At 41.2% G+C, this 27452-nt stretch overlaps 1 protein-coding gene across 8 annotated transcripts in view; it reads right to left on the minus strand.

Annotated features, from left to right (window-relative positions):
* SIL1 (SIL1 nucleotide exchange factor) overlaps positions 1-27452 on the minus strand; it is a 313671-nt gene that overhangs the window by 66639 nt on the left and 219580 nt on the right. For 7 of the 8 annotated variants that reach the window (XM_082382073.1, XM_082382071.1, XM_082382077.1 and 4 more), the window contains 3 exons: positions 25842-25941; positions 17064-17255; positions 10762-10883 (listed from right to left, as the gene is read on the minus strand). In XM_082382073.1, the coding sequence (XP_082238199.1) occupies positions 10762-10883; positions 17064-17255; positions 25842-25941 (414 nt within the window). The remainder of the gene's footprint in view (positions 1-10761; positions 10884-17063; positions 17256-25841; positions 25942-27452) is intronic. The other variant, XM_082382078.1, reaches the window with a different exon arrangement.

Below are 27452 nucleotides of genomic sequence, written 5' to 3' on the forward strand. Positions count from 1 at the left end.
GAAGGGGACATAACCTTGAGCAAGGCAGCTCCCTTCTGGATTAATTCTTGGAGGAACTGAATCATGAGCCTTGAGTAGCCAACACTCCCAGACCTGGGGGAATAAATGCTTTGGTCCTTAAGGGATAACTGGATGTACACCACATCATCCACAACAATGCAGATAATGTTTGATTGCCTTTCTTTTGCAGCCATTGATGATCATTGATCATTGCCAAGGTCCATTAATTCATTAAAGGTTACAGAAAGGTAATATTCTAACTGCATCACTCTTCCTTTTTTAGCTAGAGTTTCTCTATAAAGATAAACTTGCCCTCAACTAGTTGAGTACACGGAGATTCAGTTCATATTGGAAAGGCAAGATAAACAGAAGATGCTTTATTGTTTCTATTTATTTGCTATTTTTGATTATGAATTGGTTGCTACCCAGCACTCTTCAAAAATGACCAGTGAAGTTTAATTTGTTCTTTTAAGTATCATGATGGGGACTTAAACTTGGGGATTTAAACATATTTGATTTGCTTCAATTCACTGCAGTTATTATCCTTCTTGAAACTCCAAGAGCCCCATCTATGGTCAATGGGAACCTTTTCACATTGAACCCTGAGTCCTTTACACAAGACCCAAGTAGTCTTTGAGAATGTCCTTGCTTTTGATTATGACAAGATATCCAGGGTCATTTTACAAATGTTTTACTCCAGATTTGAAATGAGCTATTTCTTTAAGAAATCACAGTTCCTTTTAGAGGAAAATGCTATTTTAGAGGGAAATGTTATTTAGAAAATACAATCTAGGAGTCACAGTTGATCACTGTTATCAGGTTCATCTTTTTCTCTAGATCCTTTCAGTGGACAGAGCTAAAAAAAATACATTTTTTAAGAAAAAATTCATCATGAAATCATACTAATACTTTCAATCCAAAATCAGGACTAAGAGGGATTTTACCCAATATTCAATTTTACATCAGTATCTCCCCTTCTGTCACGTTGAAAATCCTGGTTCTCAGAGAAACCAGCATAATTATTCATCTGCTTTATCCCACAATACACATAATAGTCTGAGAATAACAACACCAACATTTCCATCAACAATAAGATTTCTGAAAAGTTTTACAGATCTTTTGTCTTTAAAATACATCCAAATTGGGATGTATAGTCAAATTACTGGATTGTAAAATCACATAAAAGAGTTCCTCCCTGTGTGATTATCCCACCAATTCTATAGACAGCTAGATTCAATTGTTTCATCTTGTTCTCAATTTTTATGAAAAATATTTTTTGTAATTATTTTGAGTTTTTAAATTACATAAAATATCTGCATGATCACAAAGTCTATCTCCCTATAGCATTTATCCTTCATTTTTTAAAAATATAAGCACATGCACATGCTTAATAGCAGTTTTTCATAATTTTCTCTACCTTCTTTTTTTTTCATTTAACAAAATAGCCTGGAAAATATCACAAGAGAAATATTCTGTATTATACAAAAACATTCTTAAATCTTTTCTATAACTCTATAGCACTCCATGGAATAAATTATGTAATTTATTCAATCAATTCCCTGCTGATGGACGTTTGGGCTGATTCCCATCTTTGCTATTACAAATAGTGCTATAATGAATAACCTTGAGCTTACATATGTTTTTTCATATCTTTACCAGTGTATTATAGAGGTAGAATTCTAGAAGTAGGAATAATATTTCAAATGGTAAATATATGTGTGCAATTTTGTTAGATATTGCCAAATTTCCTTCTGTAAGGGTTGTACCATTTTAAAGTTCTCCCACCAGTGTATAAGAGCCTATTTCCCCACAGCTTCATAAACAGAATATGCTATCGACTTTTGGACTTCTACTATCCTGATAGGTGAAAAACAGTATCTCAGTGTAGTTTTAATTGGTCTTTCTCTTCTTATGAGTGAGGTTGAGCATTTTTTCATATGGTTAAGCCATCTACATTTCTTTTATTCCGCAAACTGTGTGTGTCTATCCCATTTTTTTCTATAGGGTTATTAATGTGCTTACTCTCTATTTTTAGGTGCTCTTTATATATATCGGAATATTAATGTTATATCTGTAATATAAGTTGCAAACATTTTTTCCAGTTTATTATTTACCGAGACTATTTCAGACTAAATTCTCAGCTTAGAGATTTTTAGGCCACAAAAAGAGTATGATTTCCAGCCCAAATGCACTCAAGGGTGAAGAATTTTCTTGGAAATTTTTCTACCTTCCGTTCAAAGCCAAAATGCCTTAATACCTCCTTTCGAGTAGAAGATTTTCATTTTTCTAATTCTCCCTTTCATGGGCTGAAATTTTCGTCTTCTGTCCCCCAGCTTAACGCCTGTTGGTATCAAGAGATTTTGGCCACTAGGGAACAAGTGTCCTGAGAACAGATATAACTTTCAGCATTCTGTATCTCTAAGAATTTGTGCTTTCCATTATATTTGTCTTTGAAACTTCTCTCAATTTCTTTCAGGACTACCACATAAAGAATACGTTGAGACTTCCCTGGTGGGGCAGTGATTAAGAATCCACCTGCCAATGCAGGGGACACAGGTTAGTGCCCTGGTCTGGGAAGATCCCACATGCCGCAGAGCAACTAAGCCCATGCACCACAACTACTGAAGCCCGCGTGCCTAGAGCCTGTGCTCCGCAACAAGAGAAGCCACCGCAATAAGAAGCCCGTGCACTGCAACAAAGAGTAGCCTCAGCTCACCACAACTAGAGAAAGCCCGCACGCAGGAATGAAGACCCAATGCAGCCAAAAATAAATAAATAAATTTATTTATTTAAAAAAAAAAGAATATGTTATTTATTTCCCCTTTAGTTATGCAAAGCAGTGGCCCTACAGTTTCTTATCAGCTGAACTGAGCATTTAAGGAAATGTTTATATGTTACAGATCCAGCATCTTCAGGTATTCTGAACCAAAAATGCTTTTTGGGAAATGTAAACCACCATTTGCTAGATACAGAAGTCTTCCAATTTTGTTTTGCTTTGTTACCTATTGTTTAAATTTTAATTACAAATGTAATACACACTCACTGGAGGACAAATAAAACAAAACAAAAAATTAAGAGCTTCCCTGCTCTTCCTGGCTTCATTCCTCCCACTGATTTTTGGTGATTTCAGTTTTTGTGCTGGACCATTTAGTTTGTACCATGAAATGCTCTAAGCAGCTACATGAAACTTACCCTCTATAATGTGTTCTGGGTACCACAGACCTGGGTACTAGCTTCCACTCTCAAGCAACTATTTTATTGGGAAAACAGAGGAAAGAACTGGCATACATAGAGAATTAGATATATAAAAGAGATAGTTTAGGAGTCCAGACAACAAATGCTAATAAAGTTGAAAGGAAAGAACTTTGTGGGCTGGAGTTATGCAGGGAAGAAATTAAAGAGGAGGTAGTAAATAATGAAAAAATCTGAAAGCAGCCACACAGAGGATCTGGAGGAGGCAGGGGAACATTACAGAGATAGATTCAAAAGAAATGCAGAAGGGACAAGTTCATTAAGTAAAGTGGTGCTTCCCTCCTCAGAATGAAGCCTTGGTTTCTTCAATACTCAGGGTAGCTGGTCAGGCTTAGATCTCATTTTCCATTTGTCATTAATTGCCATTTGAAAAAAGAAACCAGACTTTGAATGCAGCTTTAAAAGCTATAAGGCTATCCAACTGCCCAGGCCAATCTGGTTAATATGCTAATTAATTTATGAGATACAAAATGGTTTGAGCACCTCCCTGTCACTGGAGGAGTGTGAAAAATTAGGTCATGGAGTCAAGAGGTCAGAACTAGTCCTAGGAGTCGCACATGATCTTTTATTCAAATTCTGGCATTTAAAACATCTGACCTCATCCCAACCTCTAACCTTATATTTTCTGGGCCTTCAGCTGTGGGGCGGGGTGGGGGGTAGGAGTGGGGAGTGCTGCTTCCATGGCCTTAGATTTTTAAAGGGTCAAGATAAGGTATCTGAACCATCCACTATTACATCATTAATAAAGACAGCATTCTCCACTCAGCCCTCATATGCTATCTGAAAAACATTTCATTTCCTAGGTATCACTTTATTCTTTCGTTGTTTCATTATCATTTCCTAGCACTCAATGCTAGGTCCTGTGCTATATACTGGGGAGACAGCAAGATTAAGATAGAAAATGAATCCTATCCTCCTTGTACTGTCTAACAGGGGTTATCAACAGGTAACAGGTAATCAAACAAATATTTAATTGCAAATTGAGATAAGTGCTATGAAGAAGCAAGGGTATTTAGGTGTGTGTGTGTTTTTTTAACATCTTTATTGGAGTATAATTGCTTTACAATGGTGTGTTAGTTTCTGCTTTATAACAAAGTGAATCAGCTATACATATACATATATCCCCATACCTCCTCCCTCTTGCGTCTCCCTCCCATCCTCCTTAGAAGCAAGGGTATTTAAAAGGAATTTTAAAGATGTGAGAGAAATTTTTGAAATTTATTAATATGAATATGTTCAGAAACAAGTAATAGAATAATGACTAACATTGTTTTGTTTTCTGTTTTTTTAAAAAAGACTATCTCTCACAACAAAAGTATGGAAGTAGATGGTTCCAAAACCGGTATAGTAGCTAAACTATTCATAAAGGAGCTAGTCTCCTGTCCTTCCCCTCTTTTATCCTCCTCAACATGTTGCCTTGTGCATCTCATCTCACTGGTCTACGCCAGCTGTAGCTCCAACAACTGTAATCAAGGCAGAAAGAAGTGGACAAGGTCTCTTTACTATCTTTCTTTTTATAAGAGAACAAAATCTTTCCCAGAAGCTTTCCCAGCAAACATCTCTTTGTGTCTCATTGGTCAGAACTGAGTCACATGCTTATCTCTAAATCAATCTACATCCACAGAAAATGGGATTACCATGCTTGGTTTAGACTATTCAGGGCTCATTTCCTAGCATTGGGAGAGGGAGTCCCCTCCCTAAATATGTTGCTGCCCTCACAATATCAAGGTTCCTTAAAATGGATTTATAAAAGGGAAATCTTTGTTTAGTAGACAACAGTCATGAAAATAAAAATCCATAGGACTCGGTGACCAAGTAAACAACTAAATAGAGAGAAAGAAGACTCAAATATCACTCCAAAGTTTCAAGTTTTGGTAACGAAGACAATCATATGGCCAAGAATAGATAAAAAGAGAAAGTGGAAGAAAAACCTAGTTTATGAGACAGGCAAAATGAATCCCACTTTCTTCCTCTTGAGTTTGAGGTGCAATGACACAGTGTGGTAGAAATGGAGGAAAGAACCTGAGGAGAAAGACTGCACTTAGACATTGGAGTCATCCACAATGAGGTAGAATTTGAAACCATGGGAATAGGTAGGACCACTGGTGAAGAAAATGAGGAGACAATAAGGACAAGGCCTTAATAATCTTGGTGAATTAGGAGACAGAAGATGATGATTAGGAGATAGAAGATGATGTTGTCATAAAAAGAAAAGGAGAGGGAGTAACTAATTACAGACATCCAAGACCAAGGGACTACAATCACATGGCAGCCAAGAAGTAAAGTTTCCAAAGGAAAGCAGTGGTCGACATTGTTAAACGTTATGGAGATGTCAGTAATGCAAAAATACTATTGAAAAATTTCAGGGATGGTATCTCATGTGCACTTATTTGGATCCCTTTTTGTCTACTCTTCCAAGAAGTTTGGAAAGGAAGGCTGGCAGGGGTCAGTGGATAAGTAAATGAGAACATCTGTGGGCTAAGAGGAAGGAGCCTAGAGAGTGGCAAGAGAGTGAGGAACACTGACGGCGAAGGGGAGAACAGGAGGGTGTGCAGAGGTTGGAGATCACGACAAGGATAAAAACCACATTTAAGAGGAGAGATGAAAATGTGAAGACATGATGGAGGTGGGCAGAGAACATGAAATGTTGGGGAAAAAAAGGAAACAAGTTTCGAGATATCTAGTGGATGACAGCAGTAAAGGTAAAGGTCGACGGAATTAAGAATGCTCCCCAGCAAACTCACAAAAGCCATCAGGAAAGACAGAGAAGATACAGATGAGCACTGAAATTCACTGGGATGGCAGGAAAAGAAATCTGGAAATTGGAGGCCAACCGATGGAAACAGGACACAATGATTTGACACTGGCCAAATGGTTAAAATTAATTAGTAAAATATCAGTGGGAAGAGTACAACGGAGAAAACTAGAGAACCAATGAAGCATGGGGTGACAGGGTGAAGGTCAGCAGTGGGGTAAACATTCATTTTATAAAGAGATGTATGTAACTCAATATTTCCTAAGGAGGTTCCAATGAAGATGTCGAAGACAGGGTAGAACGTAATCCTGTTCCAGGGATCCATCATAAGAGGCCATAATCACACTATGACTGATAGCACATGTACCTCCCTTTCTGTACTAGGCATAGGTTCATGACACACTGCAAACTACAGACAGTTCAAACAAAAGGACTGCATACAGTGAGAATTTACAAGCCTATGGAATTGCATAATAATTCATACATATGCATGTAAGAATGTGAGTTACTAAAGATGGATAGAGAACACCAAAAGTGACTGAGGGAGGGTCATGAGAACAGCAAAAGCCAGTGATCCCTGGGATAAGTATACCAGTTTCTTGATAATTTAACTCCTGACAGTTAAAAGGTAAAGGCTACAGATAGGGAGATAGAGGAAAACAAAAGGAAACAGCCAGTTAGCTGAGAAGTGAAACCAAAACCAGCAGAAGGCTGCATGACTTCTGAAATTCACAAGGCCTTTCTGAGTCTTCCCAAACACAGAAACACAAATAACTTGCCCGGGATTCCAGAGACTTCTCATAGGCCAGACTGTAGACAGACACACACAGTTGCCATCATGAGATGAAATCAGGTCACAGAAAGATCACTGAAAATATCTGACTTGAAGAAAGGAGAAAGGGAAGGAGGGAAGGAGGGAGGGAGAGGGAAGGAGGGAGGGACAGGGAAGGAGGGAGGGACAGGGAAGGAGGGAGGGACAGGGAAGGAGAAAGGAAAGATGAAGATGCCAAAGGCATCAGACTCTTCCCTATCTTTACATATCTTCTTATGCAAGAGCCTGACCTGCCTTGCACATGGGCAACAAAAACATGGGCAGCAGAAAATGAATGTGTGTGTGACCCATAATGAGTGTGAGTAATATTTAAAAAAGGGAACAAACTATTTCAGTGGCCATGTAACACTGAGTGGCCACGTCAATTACATTTATGTCAACTCTTTCTTCTTGATCTTGGATTAATTGCTTCACATTTAACACCACGGAAGAGATCTCTCCGTCCACAGAATGTATGTGGAGGCCTGATGAAGCAATTAACCCAGGTAGGCAAATAAATACCCTCATGAAGCAGCAAAGTTAACACCAAGAGATATATGTGGTAGAATGAAAGCTCCTAATAGAAGAGAAAATGAGGAAGACAAAGGTCTGCACTGTAAAAACAAAAGAAAAAGAATTGCCTTACAGTGAAAACTCAGAGTAAAAAGGACACACGATGAACATGATGATATACCCCACATCACTGACAGGTACTTTATAAGCATTTTCACAGGACTTATTGTATATTATGTTCTTTCATATTCATTCAGTCTTATGAAATGCAGAGGAAATCTATTATTGCTTCTAGCTAACAAATGAAAAAGGTGAGGCTTAGAAAGGTGAAATCCCTTGCCCATAGGCAAACAACCAGGAAATGACAGAGACTGGACTTGAACCTAGATTTTCTGACTCTAGGTACAGTGGTCTACCTAGTCCTCCCAAACAAACATCTGGACTGACTGAGCAATATTCTTCCTCATCAGCAGAAAACTGGAAGGAATGATTTCTAAACAAGATCCCCAAACCATGAGACTCCATGATTCCAATGTGCTCACTACCCCTTGAATGCCTTCTTGACAAAGAACAAACTCACACAATCACTTTGTATGTGCACATATGCATACGTGCATGCTATGTGTATGCACACCTGCATGCTGAGGGCAGGTAGGGAGCTGCGGAACAAATACTTAGGACATCAAGAATAAATAATGAATAGCAGACTAGACCACTGAAACCTGCCTCTCTGCATAGAAATACTTTTACCTTGCATCAAGTTCCTCTTTGCATAAAACACTGACATTTTCATGATGTTCAGGAGCCTGCTGTTGGCTTCCAAAAGCTCTGGCACTATAACATGCTGTCACTGTAACTGCCCTCCAGTGAGCCATCAAAATCCTGACTAGAACATTTTTTAATACAGCAGTTTTCTTGCCACCAAAATACTAAATTGCAATATTATATATTTATCTCTATTTAAATTTTAGTGATGCCACGTAAATGTTAACACAGTCTTACACTAATACAATCACGAAAAAGTCTTAATAACACTACATATTGGCACAGACCCCAGATGAGTTATGGCTTGCTAAGCAGGCCCAAAGCATGCTTCTCAAGTCACTTAGCCCCCCTTAACTAAGATGTGACATCAAGATGTTCCCCCATGAAATGTGTTTCCGGAAGCAATGGCAAAGTATACATAGAATAATTTGTTCACATTCAAAGTAGAAAGAAAGTACTTGGGATTACAGAAAAGCTTACCCAAAAGGGTCTGGGGGAAAGAGGTTAATAATGTTTGAATCAATTATTTTATGGCGTGAGAAACAAAAAGTGAGCCTCAGTAAGTTCTGAAGCCTCTAAAGCCTTATGAGGATAAGGACCTTAAATTTTCCAGGGCTGAAATCACAGCTACCAATGACAAATTCACAGATTCTTCACCTTTCCAGTAGGCGCACAGGCAGTGATATCCCTGTCTGGCTCTGGTAAATCAGAGCAAGGGAGATATACCCTGGAGTCCACAGGACAGCCAGGGGTTGAAGATGAGTCAGGTAAGCAATAAGGGAAACAAAGGCTTGCAGTGCCCTCAACCTCTCCCCACAAAACAATTCTTCCAGCCTTCCTAGCTTTGCCCCTCAATTTACTAAGAAAAGATGCTTAAGTCTTTGAGAATGAGAGGGCATCAGACCGATACTCTGATTAAATAAAGATAAGCAGAGATGAAAGGCAAAGGAAATCTTTTCAAAACAAAGATTCCTGTCCATCAACAGAGGAATGGATAAAGTAGATGTGGTACATATATACAATGGAATATTACTCAGCCATAAAAAGGAACAAAATTGGGTCATCTGCAGATGTGGATGGACCTAGAGACTGTCATACAGAGTGAAGTAAGTCAGAAAGAGAAAAACAAATATTGTATATTAACGTATATATGTGGAATCTAGAAAAATGGTACAGATGATCTTATTTGCAAAGCAGAAACAGAGACACAGTCGTAGAGAACAAATATATGGATAACAAAGGGGAAGGGGGTGGTGAGAGGAATTGGGAGATTGAGATTGACATATATACACTACTGATACTATGTATAAAATAGATAACTAATGAGAACCTACTGTATAGCCCAGGGAACTCTACTCAATGCTCTGTGGTGACCTAAATAGGAAGGAAATCCAAAAAAGAGGGGATATATATATGTATAGCTGATTCATTTTGCTGTACAGTATAAACTAATACATTGTAAAGTAACTATATTCCAATAAAAATTAATTAAAAAAAAAAGATTCTAATGGTAAAAATGTTCAGAATAGCCTTTTTCCTACATCACCACAATCCCTGCATGCAAGTGAGGCAACACTTAATAGGAACCACACGTGCCCTTAAAGCAAGAATCAGAATACTGGTTCCTGCTGTAGAGGAACAAATGGTCCTAGGAACAGATTTTCAAAAACAGAAGGAACTATAGCTCCAATGGACCAACTACAGCTTGAAGACATCTTGACTTTTTTAGGATGAGTATAATGATGAGGTACTCAAATCTCTTTCTGCATCCACTCTTTAGAGATGCTCATTTCTCTTGCCTGATCAGTCTTCTAGCATAAGCCAGGCTAACTGAAATTTAAACAACTCCCAATCCAGAGAGTGTGATAATCTGACTGCATGTTGATTGGTTCCAGGCAACTAGGGGAAGACACATTTCCCCACAAAAGGCCCTCCTTGGTCAGGTTCATCATTTATTCATCACCAGAGTAGCTTTACTGCCAAAAGGATCAGCACTTGGAGTTCATTCCCCTTCCTCTCAACTACCTATGGTTGGTCTAACTTCTAACTAGCTTTGAATAAAACAGAGAATGTGACCTAAAATATGTTATTAAATGTCCATACAGGGCTTCCCTGGTGGCGCAGGGGTTGAGAATCCACCTGCCAATGCAGGGGACACGGGTTCGATCCCTGGTTCGGGAAGATCCCACATGCCACGGAGCAACTAAGCCTGTGCGCCGCAGCTACTGAGCCTGCGCTCTAGAGCCCGTGAGCCACAACTACTGAGCATGCATGCCACAACTACTGAAGCCCACGCACCTAGAGCCTGTGCTCCACAACCAGAGAAGCCACCACAATGAGAAGCCCGTGCACTGCAACGAAGACCCAACACAGCCAAAAATAAATAAATAAATAAATACATTTTAGAAGTCCATACATATAGGATGAGGGGGAACCAAGAGTCACAGATGGTGACAACATGGGTGAAAATTCTTATCTACTTGGAATAAGGGCAGAATTAAATTCTTACTCTAGTTTCAATGGGATTACACTAAACTGTGGATAGAGATGTGCATGAGTTCAAATGTAACCTTCTTCCAGGCCAGTCAGGCCAAGAGTAAAGCTAGACTTCACCTGAAGGGTCCAAAGGATCCTGGCCAATGGGATGTCCATCCATGCTGCTCACCTGGAAAAGGCAGCCCCCAGCACAAACGCAGCATACTCCTTCAGCAGGGGTTCTGTGCTGTTCAGCCCGTTGATCACCACTTGAAGGCCACCGAAGGAAAGCAGGTCCTGTGCATTATCCATCTGCAACAGAGGCACTGCTTAGTACAGTACAGACATCAAGGAAAGAAGAGCATTTCTTTTGGTGACTACTGAAGAACAAACCAAAAAATCAAGTAAAAAGTGTCGGTGGCCTTTCTAACTAGGAAAGGGTTTGTAAAAACAAACTAAATTTTTAAATAATCTTAAATTTGAGAATTCCTAATTCACCTAATGTGATTTATGAGCACGTGCATGGGAACTGGCAGAAATGGTACCTAGCAATTGCTTATGCCAAACATGTCCTGGAAAATTCTAATACCGTAATGAGTCACAAGCTTACTCGTAATGTACAAGCTGTTAACACAAAGATCTGGCGTCATCAGCACTAGTAAATGGCACTATGCTTCCTGTTGGTGTCCAGCCTCAACGGGGGCAGTGGAAGCAGCAGACACTTTTTAAAAAGCTGATTTTTAATTAGAAATCAGGGACTGTAATAGGAACTCTGTTGTAGGGAAAGGGCTGGAAAAGTGCTAGGAGAAGAATAACAATAGTACGCTTCTCTTCCCTCTTCCTCACTTTATAGTCTAAGGTTGACTGAATCTGAGGACACTTGTGATAAATCTGCACAAAAGTCTCTCTCTCAAAAGCTTTAGCCTAGGTCTGTGCTACTCACTAGTGGCTATTATTGGACAGTGCAGAACATTTCTACCATCCCATAAAGTTCCTTTGGACAACACTGGTCTAGGCTATACTTAAGGTCCAAAGCCCCAAGTCCAGACTCTGTCTCTTTTATTCTACAGGGAATCTCATTCCCCAAGCTTCATTGGTATCCTGGAACAAGAAAACTCAACTTCCTCAGAAAGGTCATGTTTTCCCCATGCAGTAGCTACAGTCCCCTTGAAAATATCTCTGTTGCTATAAAAGCTGTCTCTTGTCTACATGCTGATCCCACTCTACAAATCATCAGGAGAACTCAGGAAACTAGAGCCCAACAACAATGTGACTACTACCCACTTTTTTCCTCCAGATGCCACTGAGCCCTTTCCTACCTGACTGTATCCTTCCAAACTGGAAGATGGCTCTAACGGAGAAATCCAGTTTGAAGGGCTGTATTTGACTCTGCCTATGTTTTTGGAGAGGCCTAGCCTGTTTTTACCACTTAGAAGATCATTCTTAAACTCAACCACAAGAGCAGGGGTTTTTGTCTTTCTGTCCACTGGTATAGGTCCAGTGATTACAACAGTGTAAGCATATAGTTAAGTGTTCAATAAATCATCATTAAACCAATGAATAAATTTGATCAGAAAAAGATGTTACTGAAATAAACTCCACTGTGAGTAAAAAAGGCAATCTGGTATATGTATGTCAACAAAATGAGTGGGTCGCTTGTACCACAAACCTAAAGAGATGGCCAATCCATGGCCATGAAGTAAGCATGGAGTCTGCTCTGTCATAAGGTCCCCAAGCCAGGGTTGGCATTTGTCTGCTCTAATATGTCCTTATGAAGAGGAATGATTTACTGGGCCATAGCGCGGCTAACTAGGAAGACTCGGAGCTGGGTGCTTTGCTGACATAAGCACAAATAATATGGGACTTCCCTGGTGGTCCAGTGGTTAAGAATCCGCCTTCCAATGCAGGGGACACAGGTTTGATTCCTGGTTGGGGAACTAAGATCCCACACGCCACAGGGCAACTAAGCCCGCGTGCACCGCAACTACTGAGCCCACGCACCACAACTAGAGAGAAGCCCACACACCGCAACAAAAGATCCCGCATGCTGCAACTAAGACCCTACGCAGCCAAAAAAATAAATAATAAATAAATAATACTTACTGAGTCTTCCTTCCTCACATACTCTGATTTTAAAATCTAAGAATTCACTACCTCTCCTTTGATCTTCCTTCCTCCAAGTTTTCTAGATATAAAACTCTGGCTCAGAGTCCTATAATTCCATGCCTGAGATGGCTACTTATCAAGGCTGGTATGAGTCCCAGCAGAGCAAAGCAACACAGACCAGAGTCACAGAGGTTCTATTCTAGATTCAGTTTATCTTCATTACTACAAAGATAATCCAGGGTATTATAAATGCTGACATTTATATAAGCACTTCAGCCTTTTCAAGATGTTTTCTCATTTGTTATTTCACTGGAGATGAGGAAGAAAAGAGTCACTCTGCCTACTGCACACCCAAGCTCCAAAATCTGGACCCTGCCCAGTATCACACAGGAGAAGGCATGACCAGAGCCTGGGTCTGGGGCCAGAACTTTTCCCAGGCTTCCCTCAGGATTGGGTGGGACAGGTGGAAAGGAGCTCAAGGTAGAAGCAGGGAGCACATAAGGAAGGAGGCAGTAGGGAACTGTGCCAACACTCAGGAGGGAAAAAGGGAACCAGAAAACTGACAAGACAATGAGAGAACCAGGAGAATAAAGAAAGGGAGAAACGATGGTAAATCACTGAGGAGTCACATGAGGGAAGGCAAATACACCACCCCAGGGTGGATGGGGCAGACAGTGGCTGTTCCTCATAAATAACTCACACACTGTTTCCACACACATGGTTTTGCTTTTCACAAATCTTGTTTAATAATTCAAACATGGCTGTGAGGAATCCTTGGCAGATCCACTTTGGGTCCTTGAAGCCCATGGCTCCTCAAAACCGCCAATCAGTAAGTCTAGAATAGAAGTGGACTAAGTAAGTTCCTGGCAAGAAGAGTCCTATCTTCCTCAAAGCTAGTACTACATCACCCTAATTCCCCATCGCAATTGGAACTTGAGGCCGAGCTATGTCTTCTTTAATCCCCTGGTGAAATCACAACTTAACACTATTGCAGGAAGCCCGACATACCAGCCCAGACCACCTTATCCGTATTTCTACTCAAAAGACCAATCACCCAAAACACTTATGACTCTTCTGCCAACAGATCAAGTTTGGTCTCCATGCGGGGACTGGTTCCTGGACTGACCACAGGCTAAATTTGGTGATGTCCAAGAAACTGTTAATCCCACCCAGTGACCCATGAAAGCAGAATGGGTCATCAACCTAGAGATGACACTGCAGGGTGACCAAAGAACCTGCAAGGGAAATAAAATTTGTTAGGGCCCTGCTAGCCTCCTGTGTACTCACTCCCCCTAGGTAAGATAAGCTCTCATAAAAGGTCATTTTGGCCTTTTATGCTGAAACTAAAGAGCCTGAAGCCTGATACCTAAGGATCCATCCAAGTGTTAAGAAGAGAAAAAATAAAAGCTGTCAACATCAGAGCAGGACTGAGTTGGCCAATAACCCCTAGGATCCTTAATCCTTTAAATATCTATAACGGAAAAGCTGTTGGAATTTTTGTTTTTTACCCTGGAGAGAAAGACTGGAAAGAGGAAAGAGAACCCAGGTCCATTTTCTTCTCTAAAAGGATCACAGACCTGCTATTTTAGGCCTGAGAAAGAGTTATGAGCAGAGAGAGATGAAGAGGCCACCCCATAATTCCTGCAGATACAGTACACACTCATCCTCTCTCAACACAAAGGCTGGCAAAATCCTAAAGAATGTCTTTTAGCCTAGTTTATAGAGAACAAGGACGCTGTCGTGCGTGGGAGGACGCTGAAGATCTATGTCTTGATGAAGATCTCAAACAAGCCTTTGATTATGATTACACAGCCTTCCCAGGCCACCATCGCCCCTAGTCTGGATTACTGCAATAGCCTCCTATCTGGTTTTCCTGCTTCTACCCATGCCCTCGGCCTACAGACTAATTCTCAACACACAGCCAGAGGGATCCTTTAAAAGTAAGTCAGATCAAATGCTTCTTCTGCTCAACATCCTCCAAACAGTGTCTGTCTAATTTCATTCTTTTCCACAGTCTACAAGGTGCTCCATGATCTCCCTTCCCTTATCTCTCCAAGTTTTACCTACTTCCCTCCCCATTCTCTCAGCTCCCGCCACATTATTGTTTCCCAAACACACTAGACATGCTCCCACCTTAAGGATTCCATACTTGCTGTTGCTCCTGTCTGAAATCTTTCTTCCCAACACTGCCAATCCTTATCCTGCTCTACTTTTTATTTTTCAATAGTATCTATCACCTTCAAACATATTATATATAATTTACTTGTTAGTTATGTTTGTTGTCTATCTGCCTCTTCTAGAAGGTAAGCTCCAATTTTGTTCACAAATGTATCTTAAGTGACTGGAACAGTGCCTGGAACTTAACAGGCGTGCAATAAATTAACTTATTCAATAAGTGCATGACCTCTCTTGGCTCCTTCCACTTAGATCCACCTATTCTCTTCTGAGCTTCATTCAGATGGCACCAGTATCCTGTGAGTAGCCAAAAGGTTTAGAGCACAGAGTTTAGGGTCAGACAGATCTTGTTGCAAATCCCAGCTCTACACTAACTGGCTGACCTTGGGCAATCACAAATGTGACCTGTGCTTTATTTGCCTCAGTTATAAAATGGGATTAACAGTAGTACTCCAAAGGCAGGTATGGAAGTCAATGAATTAATGTGTACAAGGCACTTGAATATGTGCCTAGTATATGATAATGCTCAATAAACATTAACTATTACAATTATGGCATAAGTCTGATCAGTCATTTCCCTGATTCAAACTCCCCAATGGTTCTTAGGATCAAGGATAAAATCATGAAGAGCATGATTTTCCAAACCTCACCTCTCTGACTCCCTAACCTTTCCACTTTATCTATGCCACCCCACCCACTTGTCTCTGTGCTCCAGTCACTCCAGTCTTTTCCAGGTCCTCAATCTCACCAAGTTCTTCTCTGACTCAGAATTTTTGCACATGCTGTTTCCTCTGCCTCTAATGCTCTAATACAATGGGGCAAACTTTTCCTGAAGGGCCTGATAGTAAACATTTTTGGCTTTGTGAGCCATGTGGTTTCTGTCACAACCACTTGACTCTGCCACTGTAGCATTAAAACAGTCAAAAGCAATAAAACATCACATAAACAAATAGATGTGACTGTGTTCCAATAAAACTTTGTTCACAAAAGTGGGCCATAGTTTGCCACCCCCAGCTCCAATCTCCCCTCTTTGCCTAGTCAACCCCTAATCATCCTTTAATGCTCAGCCTAAATGTCACAACTTCAGAGAAGCCTTCCCCAGTGTCCCTGACTAGGCTAAGTTCCCCTGTTATATATTCACACATTACCCTTGGAGCCCTTATTGCAATCTTAAATTATCTCATTATTAAATTGTTAATTTTTTTATTGTTCAATTGTTCATTATTTAATCATTCCCACTTCCAGACTATAAGCTACATGGAACAAGTACCACATCTATTTTACCTCTAGTGTATCCTCAGTGTTGAAAAATTAAATGAAGTAACACTCCAAATGAAAAAGAGCTTGGCTCTGGTCTGTAAGAAGATATCTTACTACAACAGATATTGGCCTAGATTAAAAATGCTATATACTGGGCTTCCCTGGTGGCGCAGTGGTTAAGAATCTGCCTGCTGGGCTTCCCTGGTGGCGCAGTGGTTGGGAATCTGCCTGCTAATGCGGGGGACACGGGTTCGCGCCCTGGTCTGGGAAGATCCCGCGTGCCGCGGAGCGGCTAGGCCCGTGAGCCACAACTGCTAAGTCTGCGCGCCTGGAGCCTGTGCTCCGCAACGGGAGAGGCCGCGATGGTGAGAGGCCCGCGCACTGCGATGAAGAGTGGCCCGCACTCGCCGCAACTAGAGAAAGCCCTTGCACAGAAACGAAGACCCAACATAGCAATCAATCAATCAATCAATCAATCAATCAATCTTTAAAAAAAAAAAAAAAAAAGAATCTGCCTGCTAATGCAGGGAACATGGGTTCGAGCCCTGGTCCAGGAAGATCCCACATGCTGCAGAGTAACTAGGCCTGGGCACCACAACTACTGAGCCTGCGCTCTACAGCCCGCGCTCTAGAGCCCGCAAGCCACAACTGCTGAAGCCTGTGCACCTAGAGCCCGTGCTCCGCAACAAGAGAAGCCACTGCAATGAGAAGCCCGCACACTGTAACGAAGAGTAGCCTCCGCTTGCCACAACTAGACAAAGCCCACACACAGCAACGAAGACCCCACGCAGCCAAAAATAAATTAATTAATTAATTAATTTAAAAAAAAATGCTGTACACCTTGAGAGAGAAGTAAAGATGGTGACAATATTTTCGTAGGGCCTTGGACAGGGGGTGTTATTTTTGGAGCTGTTAGTTAAAAGTCAGACTGACAGCAACGAAATATAATACCTGATGGACATAATATTCAAGATCAAAGAGTGCCGCAATCTTCTCTTCCAGGCTGGAGTTGGAACTATTGAATTTGTTGATCAGTCGTACCATGATCTGCATGTCAGTCTCAATGACAACGTTCAGCTCCTCAAAGTCCTTCTTCAGCTCCTCAATGGAACGGAAGAGCCGTTTAACTTTGGCCTGCCTTGCCTAAGGAGAGTAGCAAAGAGATGGTTAATCCTCGATTGAAGACATCTCCCCAAGACTCCTGTGGTCTACCATGGATGCCCATCCTCAAAGAACTGCTGCTCTAGGAGGCAATCTTCTTTAATCTGTACTATCAAAAGTCCTGATACTTTCCAAGATGCCCAGAGAAGAGAGAGCCCTCAGAGTCTACCCATGTAGCCCTCTGCCCCAAGAATACACTCAAGATTTTCCAAGGTTCACCTATCTCAGTCTGCCTTCCAATGTTTGGAAGAATGTCAAGTCTTCTTGTTGTAATCACTGAGGTCAGGGGAAGCAATGCAAGCTCACCCTCCAACCCCTAACCTCACACGGGAAAGCTGAGGTCTAAGGTGGAATAATCCACACCTCGGTTCTCTTTCTTCTACAATCATAGAATATCTTTGCTTTGTCCCTGCCCAATCCAGCAACATTTTAGGGAAACCCGGATGGAGGAAACTGTGGGTAAAGAGCTGTCAGAGTGGGAGCAATTTGCTGATGAAAATTAAATCTCTGTCATTACTGTCAATCTAACTACAGGTGTACAATTTGTTCAACTTTTGAAGTAGCCAAATTACTGTATGTACTATACTCAAGTCTCAAACAATTTTCGCTCAGTCCCTCCCCACCCCACACACATATAAAGATTTTAAAAATGAAGTTATGTTGGAGGTGAATAAGACGCTTTAATTAGATATTTTATACATGTGACACTTTCTGTTTTCTTCCCAATTTTAGAGGATAGTGCTTATAAAGAGGGTCTGAAAGGTCACAGTGGCTTACATCTCTATCTTCCAAGAATAATTAAAAGGCCCGAATATTTATAAAAAGCAGGATGATGAGCAGCTGTCAGCTCCAAATTGCTCACCTATTACCTATGGGTTTTCTCTCCAGTTACAAGGACTCCATAGAAACACCAACCAAAGAAATGAATCAGTCTCTCTTAAAACAAAACCAAGTTCCTAGCAGAGCAATCATATCTATGCGATGCCATATTCTTCTCCTTTAGGCTAAACAGTGAAATGCTCTCCTTACACCCAGCTAGAGGACTCTGGGTGGCTGCCAAAGGCCAAGCAAAGAGGTCTAGGAAAGCTGAGTCACTGCCTAGAGCTGTGGGATGACAGACAAGTGAGCAGGATAAGAAACTAGTCACCTCTGCCTCACAAAAATGATGCATGCCTGGCCCTCGGGAAGGCCTTTAACAAAACAAAACTTTTAATTTTGCAGTAATTATGAACTCAAAGGAAATTACAAAAATAATACACAGAGTACTATATAACCTTCATTCAGCTTCCTCCAATGGTAACACCTTATGCAATAACAGCACAATGTCAAAACCAAGAAAGTGACATAGGTACAATACTATTAACTAGACCACAAGCCTTATTCAGATTTCACCAGCTTTTACATGTACACATTTGCATGTATGTGTGTGCATCATTCTCTACAATTTTATCTAATATACAGATTCATAACAGAACAATCAAGTTACAGAACTGTTCCATCACCATCAAACAACTCCACCGTAGTCCTCTATAGTTGCACCTCATCCTCTCATCCCTTGCCTCCTGTCCCTATGCCCTGGCAACCACTAATTTGTTCTCCATATCTATAATTCTAGCATTTGGAGAAGGCTATACAGACAGTTACACAGTCTGTAATTTTTTGAGATTGACCCTTTTATTAAACTTAATGCACTTGAGATCTATCCAAGTTACTGTAAATATCAATGGTTTGTTTCTTTTTAATGCTGAGTAGTATTCCATTGTATAGATGTACAGTTTGTTTAACCATTCACCTGTTGAAGAATGTTTGTTTCCAGGTTTGGAATATTATGAATAAGACCACATGAACATTTGTATAAAGGTTTTTTAAAATATAAACTTGGGCTTCCCTGGTGGCACAGTGGTTAAGAATCTGCCTGCCAATGCAGGGGACATGGGTTCGATCCCTGGCCCAGGAAGACCCTACATGCCGCAGAGCAACTAAGCCCGTGCGCCACAACTACTGAGCCCGCGTGCCACAACTACTGAATCCCGTGCACCTAGAGCCCGTGCTCTGCAACGAGAAGCCACGACAGTGAGAAGCCCGCGCACCGCAACGAAGAGTAGCCCCCACTCACCGCAACTAGAGAAAGCCCTCACGCAGCAATGAAGATCCAACACAGCCAAAAATAAAATAAAATTTAAAAAATAAACTTAAGTTCTTATTTCTCTGGGATAAGTGCCCAAGAGTGCAATTGCTGGGTCATAATGATAAGCATATGTTTGGTTTTATAAGAAAGATCCCAACTATTTTCCAGAGTAGCTGAACCATTTTATATTCCCACCAACAATGTATGAAAGATCCAGTTTCTCCACATCCTCACTAGTATTTACTATTATCATTTAATATTAATAGATACTGCTATCTATTACTATCTAATAGATAGTATTATCATTAAACAGCAATAGATGTATAGTGATATCTCATGGTGAATTTAATTTGCATATCTCTAACATCTAATGACATTAAACATTTTTTCATGTGCTTATTTGCCATCTATATATCCTCTTTGGTGAAATGTTTGTTCATGTCCTCTTCCCATTTTCAAATTGTTTGTTGGTTTTTACTGTTGAGTTTTGAGGGTTCTTTATATGTTCTAGATAGATACAAGTCTTTTATCAGATAGACAGTCCTTGCTTTGTACAGATCTGATATGCACCAATTTCAACCACAGTTTAAATAATACTAGTCTCCCAACATGACTCAAACTTCAGTTGCCATCATATATTTAACTTTAATTGCATTAAGTACCAACTTTGCTGCTAGCTCTTCAGTCCATAAATCACTATGTAAATAACATAAATGCCAATCATGAACAGTGGCTGATCACATTATTTATTTCAAAATCTGACAGTGGCAGCTTACCTGGTGGCGCAGTGGTTAAGAATCTGCCTGCCAATGCAGGGGACGTGGGTTCGAGCCCTGGTCCGGGAAGATCCCACATGCCGTGGAGCAACTAAGCCCATGCACCACAACTACTGAGCCCGCATGTGGCAACTACTGAAGCCCACGCACCTGGAGCCCATGCTCCGCAACAAGAGAAGCCACCACAATGAGAAGCCGGCGCACCGCAACGAAGAGTAGCCCCCGCTCACCGCAACTAGAGAAAGTCCATGCACAGCAACAAAGACCCAACACAGCCAAAAACAAAAACAAAAACAAAAAAATAAATAAATTTATTAAAAAAAAAAAATCTGACAGTGAACTGTCACTGTGCATCCATTATGCAGTTCACACACAGATGTCAAGTGTGTGGTTATATGGCTTCCTCATCCCCCAAGGATAAACCCATGTAACATTTCATAAAAATGGATAATCAAAAGAGACAACTGATCAACAAAGTTGAAAGCGCAGCAAAGAAACAAAAAGTGGTAACTCTGGCAGTTGAACATATATTATTAAACATACATGGAATTATAGATGATGTCATAATTTTTGCTACAACTATCAAACATAATTTTAAAACTTCAGGAGAAGGATAATCTATTATAGTTTCCCTTACTTTTATTCATTTCACTGTTCTTTCTTCCCAATGGTCCATGTTTTCTTCTGTTATTATTTCCTTTCTCTTTGAAAAATATTCTTTAGTCATTCATTTCACTGTTCTTTCTTCCCAATGGTCCATGCTTTCTTCTGTTATTATTTCCTTTCTCTTTGAAAAATATTCTTTAGTCATTCTTTTAGGTAGGTCTGCTGGTGATAAATTCTTTTAATTTTCTTTTGTGTGAGAGTGTCTTGATTTTCTCCCTGACACTCCTGAAGGAGATTTTCATTGGCTATAGAATTCTGAATGAACAATTTGTTTTTTTCAGCACTTGAAAAATATGCCACATATTTTTGGCCTCTGTGATCTCAGATGAAAAAGATGCTGTCATTCAATCATTATTCCCTATTGATAGTATGTGGTTTCTGTCTTGCTGCTTTCCAGATTTTTTTTCTGTCTTTAGTTTTCAGAAGGTTGACTGTGATGTGTCATGGTATTGATTTCTTTGAATTTATAAACTATTTAGAACTCACTCAGCTTCATGAATCTGTGGGTTTATGTCTTTCACCAATTGGGGGAGTTTTCCATCTTTATTTCTTTGATTATTTTCTCAGCCCCATATTCTTTGTCCTCTCCTTCTGAGACGACTCTGTGACACAAATCTTAGATTTTCTGTTATAGTCCTATAGGTCCTTAAGTCTCTGTTCATTTTTTTTTTCAATCTATTTTCTGTTACTTAGATGACTTTATATCGGTCTTTAAGTTCACTGATTCTTTTCTTTCTCATCTCTATTCTACTATTAAGCCTATCCAGTGATTATTTTTCTAATTTTCAGTTGTATTTTTCAGTTCTAAAATTCTATGCTGTTCTTTCTTATGTCTTCTATTTCTCTGCTGAGGTTATCATTTGTCTCAAGAGTGTACATAATTGCTTGAAGCATTTTTATGATAACTGCTTTAAAATCCTTGTTTGATAATACCAACTCCTGGGTCATCTCACTGTTGGCATTGGTTAATTGTCTTTCCTAATTCCAGTTTTGATTTTCCTGGTTCTTGGTATGATGAGTGATTTTTGGTATACTAGGCATTTTGAGTATTACGTTATAAGACTCTGAATTCTACTGAATCTTCCTTTTCAGTAGGCAGTCACACTGTTTAGGTTTAATATGTTGGTTCTGGTCTTCTGGTACAGTTGTGACCCCAAAACAATTTAGTTTTCACAGAATTTGCAGTGTTATTTTGGTCTGCTTCCTGTGTGTACTACCTAGAGCTAATCTAAAAACCTGGGCAGTATTCTACACCGTAGTTCCATTCTCAAATCTGCTGTGTTAATTCTGGTTGGTTTCTCTTGTGGGTTACTAGGGAGCATTCCCAGAACTTCATATGCAAAATTCATTTCTCCATCTCCCTTCCCTCCAAAATCCTACCACCACCTCTAGTTAGGAGAAGGAAGAGCATCACCTGCCACCGCTGGACACTCAGCATTGGGAATGGAAGTCCTTCCTTGGCCTCTACTGACAACACCCTGGCAGGGTAACTGAGGCACTGCCTCATCACTGCTGATCTGAGGGTAGAAGTTCGGGCTCCTCACTTATCCCCATTAACACTGCCCTGGAGCAGAAAGCAGAATGCTGACTTACGCTGCCTTGTTCCCACCAGATGGAGGGTAGAAGTATAGACTCTCCATTCACCAACCCTCTGGCATCGCTGAAGCTAAGAGAAGTGAAAAACTACCTTGGTGCTGCCAGGGAGGGGACAGACATTCAGGTTCCCTTCTTGGCCTCTGCTGACACCACCCCAACTGAAAAAGCAGCCTGCTACACGCATGTGAAAGGCGAAAACCAGGCTCCACACTTGGTCTCTGCTGGTACCACAGCAGTGGGAGAAGCAGAGAATAGTCTTCTACCACTGGGCAGAGAGTAGAAATTCAGGCTCTCTGCTCAACTCTCCCTGACACCACCTTGATTGAGGTAGAAGAGCACTGCCTCACACCATCTATTGCTACCAGAGGGGGTGCAAGTTCAGGCTCCCCACTCAGCTTCTGCTGACGCCACTCTGGTGGAGGAAAGAGAGTACAGCTTTGCTATACTACACCAAATGGGAGGTGGAAATACAAGTTCCCCATTCAACTCCCACTGGCACTAAGGGAGGTCTTTGGCTAAAGCAGAATAAGTATTGTCAAAAAGTTTTTTGTTCTATTAGGCTGCCCTTTTCCTAGTGCTATCTTATGAAGAGCAGGCCTTTCTTAGGGCCTTTTCTCTATCTGTACCTGTTGATATTTCCATGATATGGGCTTCTCCAGTGCCCACTCTGGGATATATAGAGGGCAAAAAGAAAGCCAAGGAACTCACTGCCATGTCATCCCTCAAATTCCGAGGTCCCTATCTAATCCACCTTCTTCTTCTCACCTTTAGTCTTCTTATATTTGCTTTTAGTATTATGTCCAGGATTTTTAGTTGTCCTGAGCAGGAAGAATAGGGAGAAATGAGTCTATTTTATCTTGTCCAGAATCAAAAGTTTAAGAAGGCCATATTTGGGGGACTTTCTGGTGTTCCAGTGGTAAAGAATCTGCCTTCCAATGCAGGGGATGCGGGTTCGATCCCTGGTCGGGGAACTAAGATCCAACATGCCGTGGGGCAACTAAGCCCACGCGCCTCAACTAGAGAGAGAAAACCCGCACGCCACAACTAGAAAGAGAGAAACCCGCGTACCACAACGAAGAGCCCGTGCGCCACAACGAAAGATCCCACATGCCACAGTGAAGATCCCGCGTGCCACAACTAAGACCCAACGCAGCCAAAAATAAATTAAATAAATAAATAAATATTTGTTAAAAAGAAGACCATATTTTTAAATGGAGTAATTTATAGGATATAGGTAAACAACAGCTGACATGATAAAGCATAAAGCATCAAGCAATTTGTATGATAATAGGGGGATAAAGAGATCAGGTTCAACAACAATGGCCCAAATGTGCTGGGTAAGATAGAGATTTTCCACAAAGCAAGGGACTCTGGGAAGGACTGATTCACTTAAATCTAATAAGTTACCAATGGATATAATGGAATTGATGCCCTTCCCCAAAAAAAAATCAGGTAAAAAAAATTCACTCAATTGGTTAAGATATGACACAATATCTCACAGTATTGTCTTTATAAATAGTAAAAGCACATCCTGTACTTGCAAGTCACCATGCAAAGATTTTGTTTAAAGATTGATAAACAAAAAGTATTATGGTATCTGCAGCCAGGAGCTTGAGACATATAAGAAACTCCCCAGTCTACTTCAAGTGAATTTATTTGCCAGTCCCAACGCACTGGCAGGGAGCTGAGTCAGTCCAGGAAGGATACAAATGAAAATGAGAAAAAGACCCTAGGACCCAGCACCTCAGCGAAGGAGCTAACAACCTAAGTGCCACAGAAGTAAAGAAACAGTGTGGCAGCCATAGGTCAGAAGTGGCAGCTGACTCAAATCAGCTGGTACAGGGGTGTCGTATTTGGCTACCATTATTGGGATCTCCCCTTGCATAGGGAAAGAATTATTTTTAATTGCAAAAAAACAGCAACTTAAAACTTAAATAATCTCTTGCTTTTACATTTAAAAAATATTTTCATAATATTCATACTTTTCTACACTAATTGAATTAGGGGATAAGAATGCCATTAAAGAGAGCAAAGAGAAGAGACAGGGGTGCAGTGGGTCTTCCATCCACAGAGAAAACATGGAACAGGGGCTAACTTTTATGTTCCCATCTGCTCCATGTGGAGCTCATGGTGAGAGAATGAGTGGGAATGAGCCCAACCCCTGGTCACAGGAATACCAATCTCTGCTCCAGGCACCTAGGCATGCACTGCTCTCCTCTGCTGGCCTCACCTTCAGCAGGTAGGGGATTTGCTTTTCCTCACACCCCTCCACCCCCACGGTTAATACACCTGCAATGTGATATAATATTACGCATCACCTTCCTTTACCACAATTGCTGCCATCCTGCTACTCACCTTCTCACACCACATACACTCTCCATGTTGGGAGATGAGACTTTGGTAAGATGAGTAAAGACATGGAGACTTGGCCTGCATATTAACACCTCCTCCTGAGGTCCTCTCCAATACACACATGCACGCACACACACACACACAAGTCCATCTGTCTCAGAAATACTTAGCTCTGAAGGATTTGAGGGACCTAAAGCTTCCTCCACTAACACACAGGCTGTCAAGAACCTGGTGTTGCCTTTCCAAGATACTGCCAGAATTCTGGGGTGAGGGCAGAGAAATATAATACAAAGCAAAGGGGATTGTGAAGAGGAGAAGGGGGAGGGAGAACTTAGAAAGGTCTGCAAGGCAGCCATTGGAGGAGGTTCTTTCAAGGACAGGACTCAAGTGGAAATGTAAAAACTGATTTGCAACACTGTCTGGTTATCACATGAGCTCATGATCCATCTAAGAATAAGACTTCGTTCTGATAGGTCGGGATCCACGAGCCATCCCAGACATTAGAGGCATAACCAAGGGGCTGCAATTCTGCCTCTTTCTCCTTCTCATTCCCTTAGCTTATAAACAAACTTAGAGCTGGAGGAAACCTCAGCCATCTGTTGTACATTTAAGGAATCTGAGGTCTGGAAAAGGTTTGCTACATGTTCAAAGGACTTGGGCTTCTTCCTTCCTGGCCTAGGTCCTCTGTCCTTTAAACTTGTGTCTAATCCAAGTATAAGTGAAGAGATCTGGGTTTTAATCTCTATTCCCCTCACTGATGTCTGTGGTAATGCAGAGTATGGCTCTCTCTGCTTTGTGCTTCAGTTTTCCCAAATATGTAATGGGAAGTTGGATCCTAACGTAAACGATGACAGAAAAGCTCCCAGCATTTTTTTTAAGAGTCTGTAAAGGGTTACTTATTTGGCATTAACTTACTTGGCTCTTTAAATTATTTTATAATATTATTGTTATTATTATCCCATGTTCACTGCTAAAGCTTCAGGAGACAGTGATTCCCTTCAAGGCCATTCTGCAGGATGGTATGAACTCACTATAAACAACATCACAAACCTTGTCTTCCTTTGAACTCTCCATATCTGCCCCTTCCTTGAATTTTGCCAGTGCGCTCTTGAGGTCCTGAGATGTATAGGTATTGGTGTTGATGTCCAGCCTGTCCAAAGAGAAGCTGAGAGTCACAAGGGGGACACCATCTTTCCCAAGAAAGAAAACCCCTCTGGGTGGCTGGCACTCCAAGGTCAGCTAATCCAGGCCAGCTCTAACTCAGAGCACACTATCTTAACTTTGCCGTGGGTCAGCCAGAAGTCTAACAGGGTGATCTCACCTTGAAGCTAGAGGAGGAAAGAGCTGAAGATGGAGTCACTTCATGAAAGAGGATAAAATGGCATGAGGCAGACAGAAGTCCACCATGGACAGAGAGCTCTCAGCCAGCTACTTGGGCAGAACAAGTCTAGAATGTCTGTGCAATGCTGCTCCCTCAGTACGTGCCAGAGTAAGACCTCCTGGAGGACAGTGGGCACAGACAGAGGAAATAACGTATACCCTATTTATATTCTTCTAGGAAAGAGACCAACAGGGACCTGAGCCCTGCAAGTGTGTGCCTGACCTGATTTGACAACTCAGTCTATCTTTACAAAAACAGGTTGGATAAATTCATACCCTTAAGACCAACCCCTGAGCACAGAGTACATGCAGGAGGTATGAGTCAACCTGACAAAGGAATGAGTTTGAGATACTGAGAACTAAAATCGAGGCCAGCCACCTTCCATAGCCAGCCTCCAAGGACAGGGGAGAAAGGAACCAATGTGGACATAATGTCAGGAACCTGGCAGAGACTAGAGTGGTATCCTCACAAAGAGCCCTGTAGCTGATCCAAGCCACAACAATTCATCTTGACTGGAGAGAAGGTATTCATGGGGTGAGGGGGTGGAAGGCAGGTTTTGCCACCAGCACTCACTTCAGTTCAGTGAACAGAGGTAAGAAAAAGAATGGTACATACAGACTAAGGGAAGTATAGAAAGTGGGCTGTGCATGACAAGACTGTCCAGCTGGCAGGGGAGGGGGTGGGAGGGGGAGGGAGGAATCCAGATATCCCTGGAGATATATCAGAGGCTGGGGAGGAAGGGGCTACTGGACCACTCTGTTCCAGGCGAGATGAGTGCATCAGTCTTATGGTCCAACATCCTAGCCAGCCTCAGGTCTCATGAGAGGTACTCACTCTGTCCTTGATTCATCCTAGAGACCCCTTAGGGCCCTCAGAAAAACACTTGACTTCTTTAAACCCCAGTCCTCCTAAACTAAATAGCTAATCACTCCCATTTACAGATCACTTAGCCATGTGTCAGGCACTGTGTTAACCCTTTAGAAGTAATATTTCATTCAAATCATTACCACAACCCTACAAGGTAGGAAAGAGAACCACTTTCCTGCCAGAGAATCACCCACTGCCAGCTGCATGAGGATGCCACTGCCCTGACCATTACCCCTAAGAGGGAGTTACGTATTTAGGGCTATAACTTGAGCAGATTATCTCCTCCTTCCTCCAATTCTTGGTCAGGATTAATCCCGTCATGTCTGTATATCTGTTTACTGCCTAAAGTCCCAGTCTCCAGGCTATCCATCATCACCCACTCTCAGCCCCAACTGCACACACACAAGTGTGCA

The sequence above is a fragment of the Balaenoptera borealis genome, assembly GCF_965194805.1.
Source record: "Balaenoptera borealis genome assembly, chromosome: 2".
NCBI classification, from domain to species: Eukaryota; Metazoa; Chordata; class Mammalia; order Artiodactyla; family Balaenopteridae; genus Balaenoptera; species Balaenoptera borealis.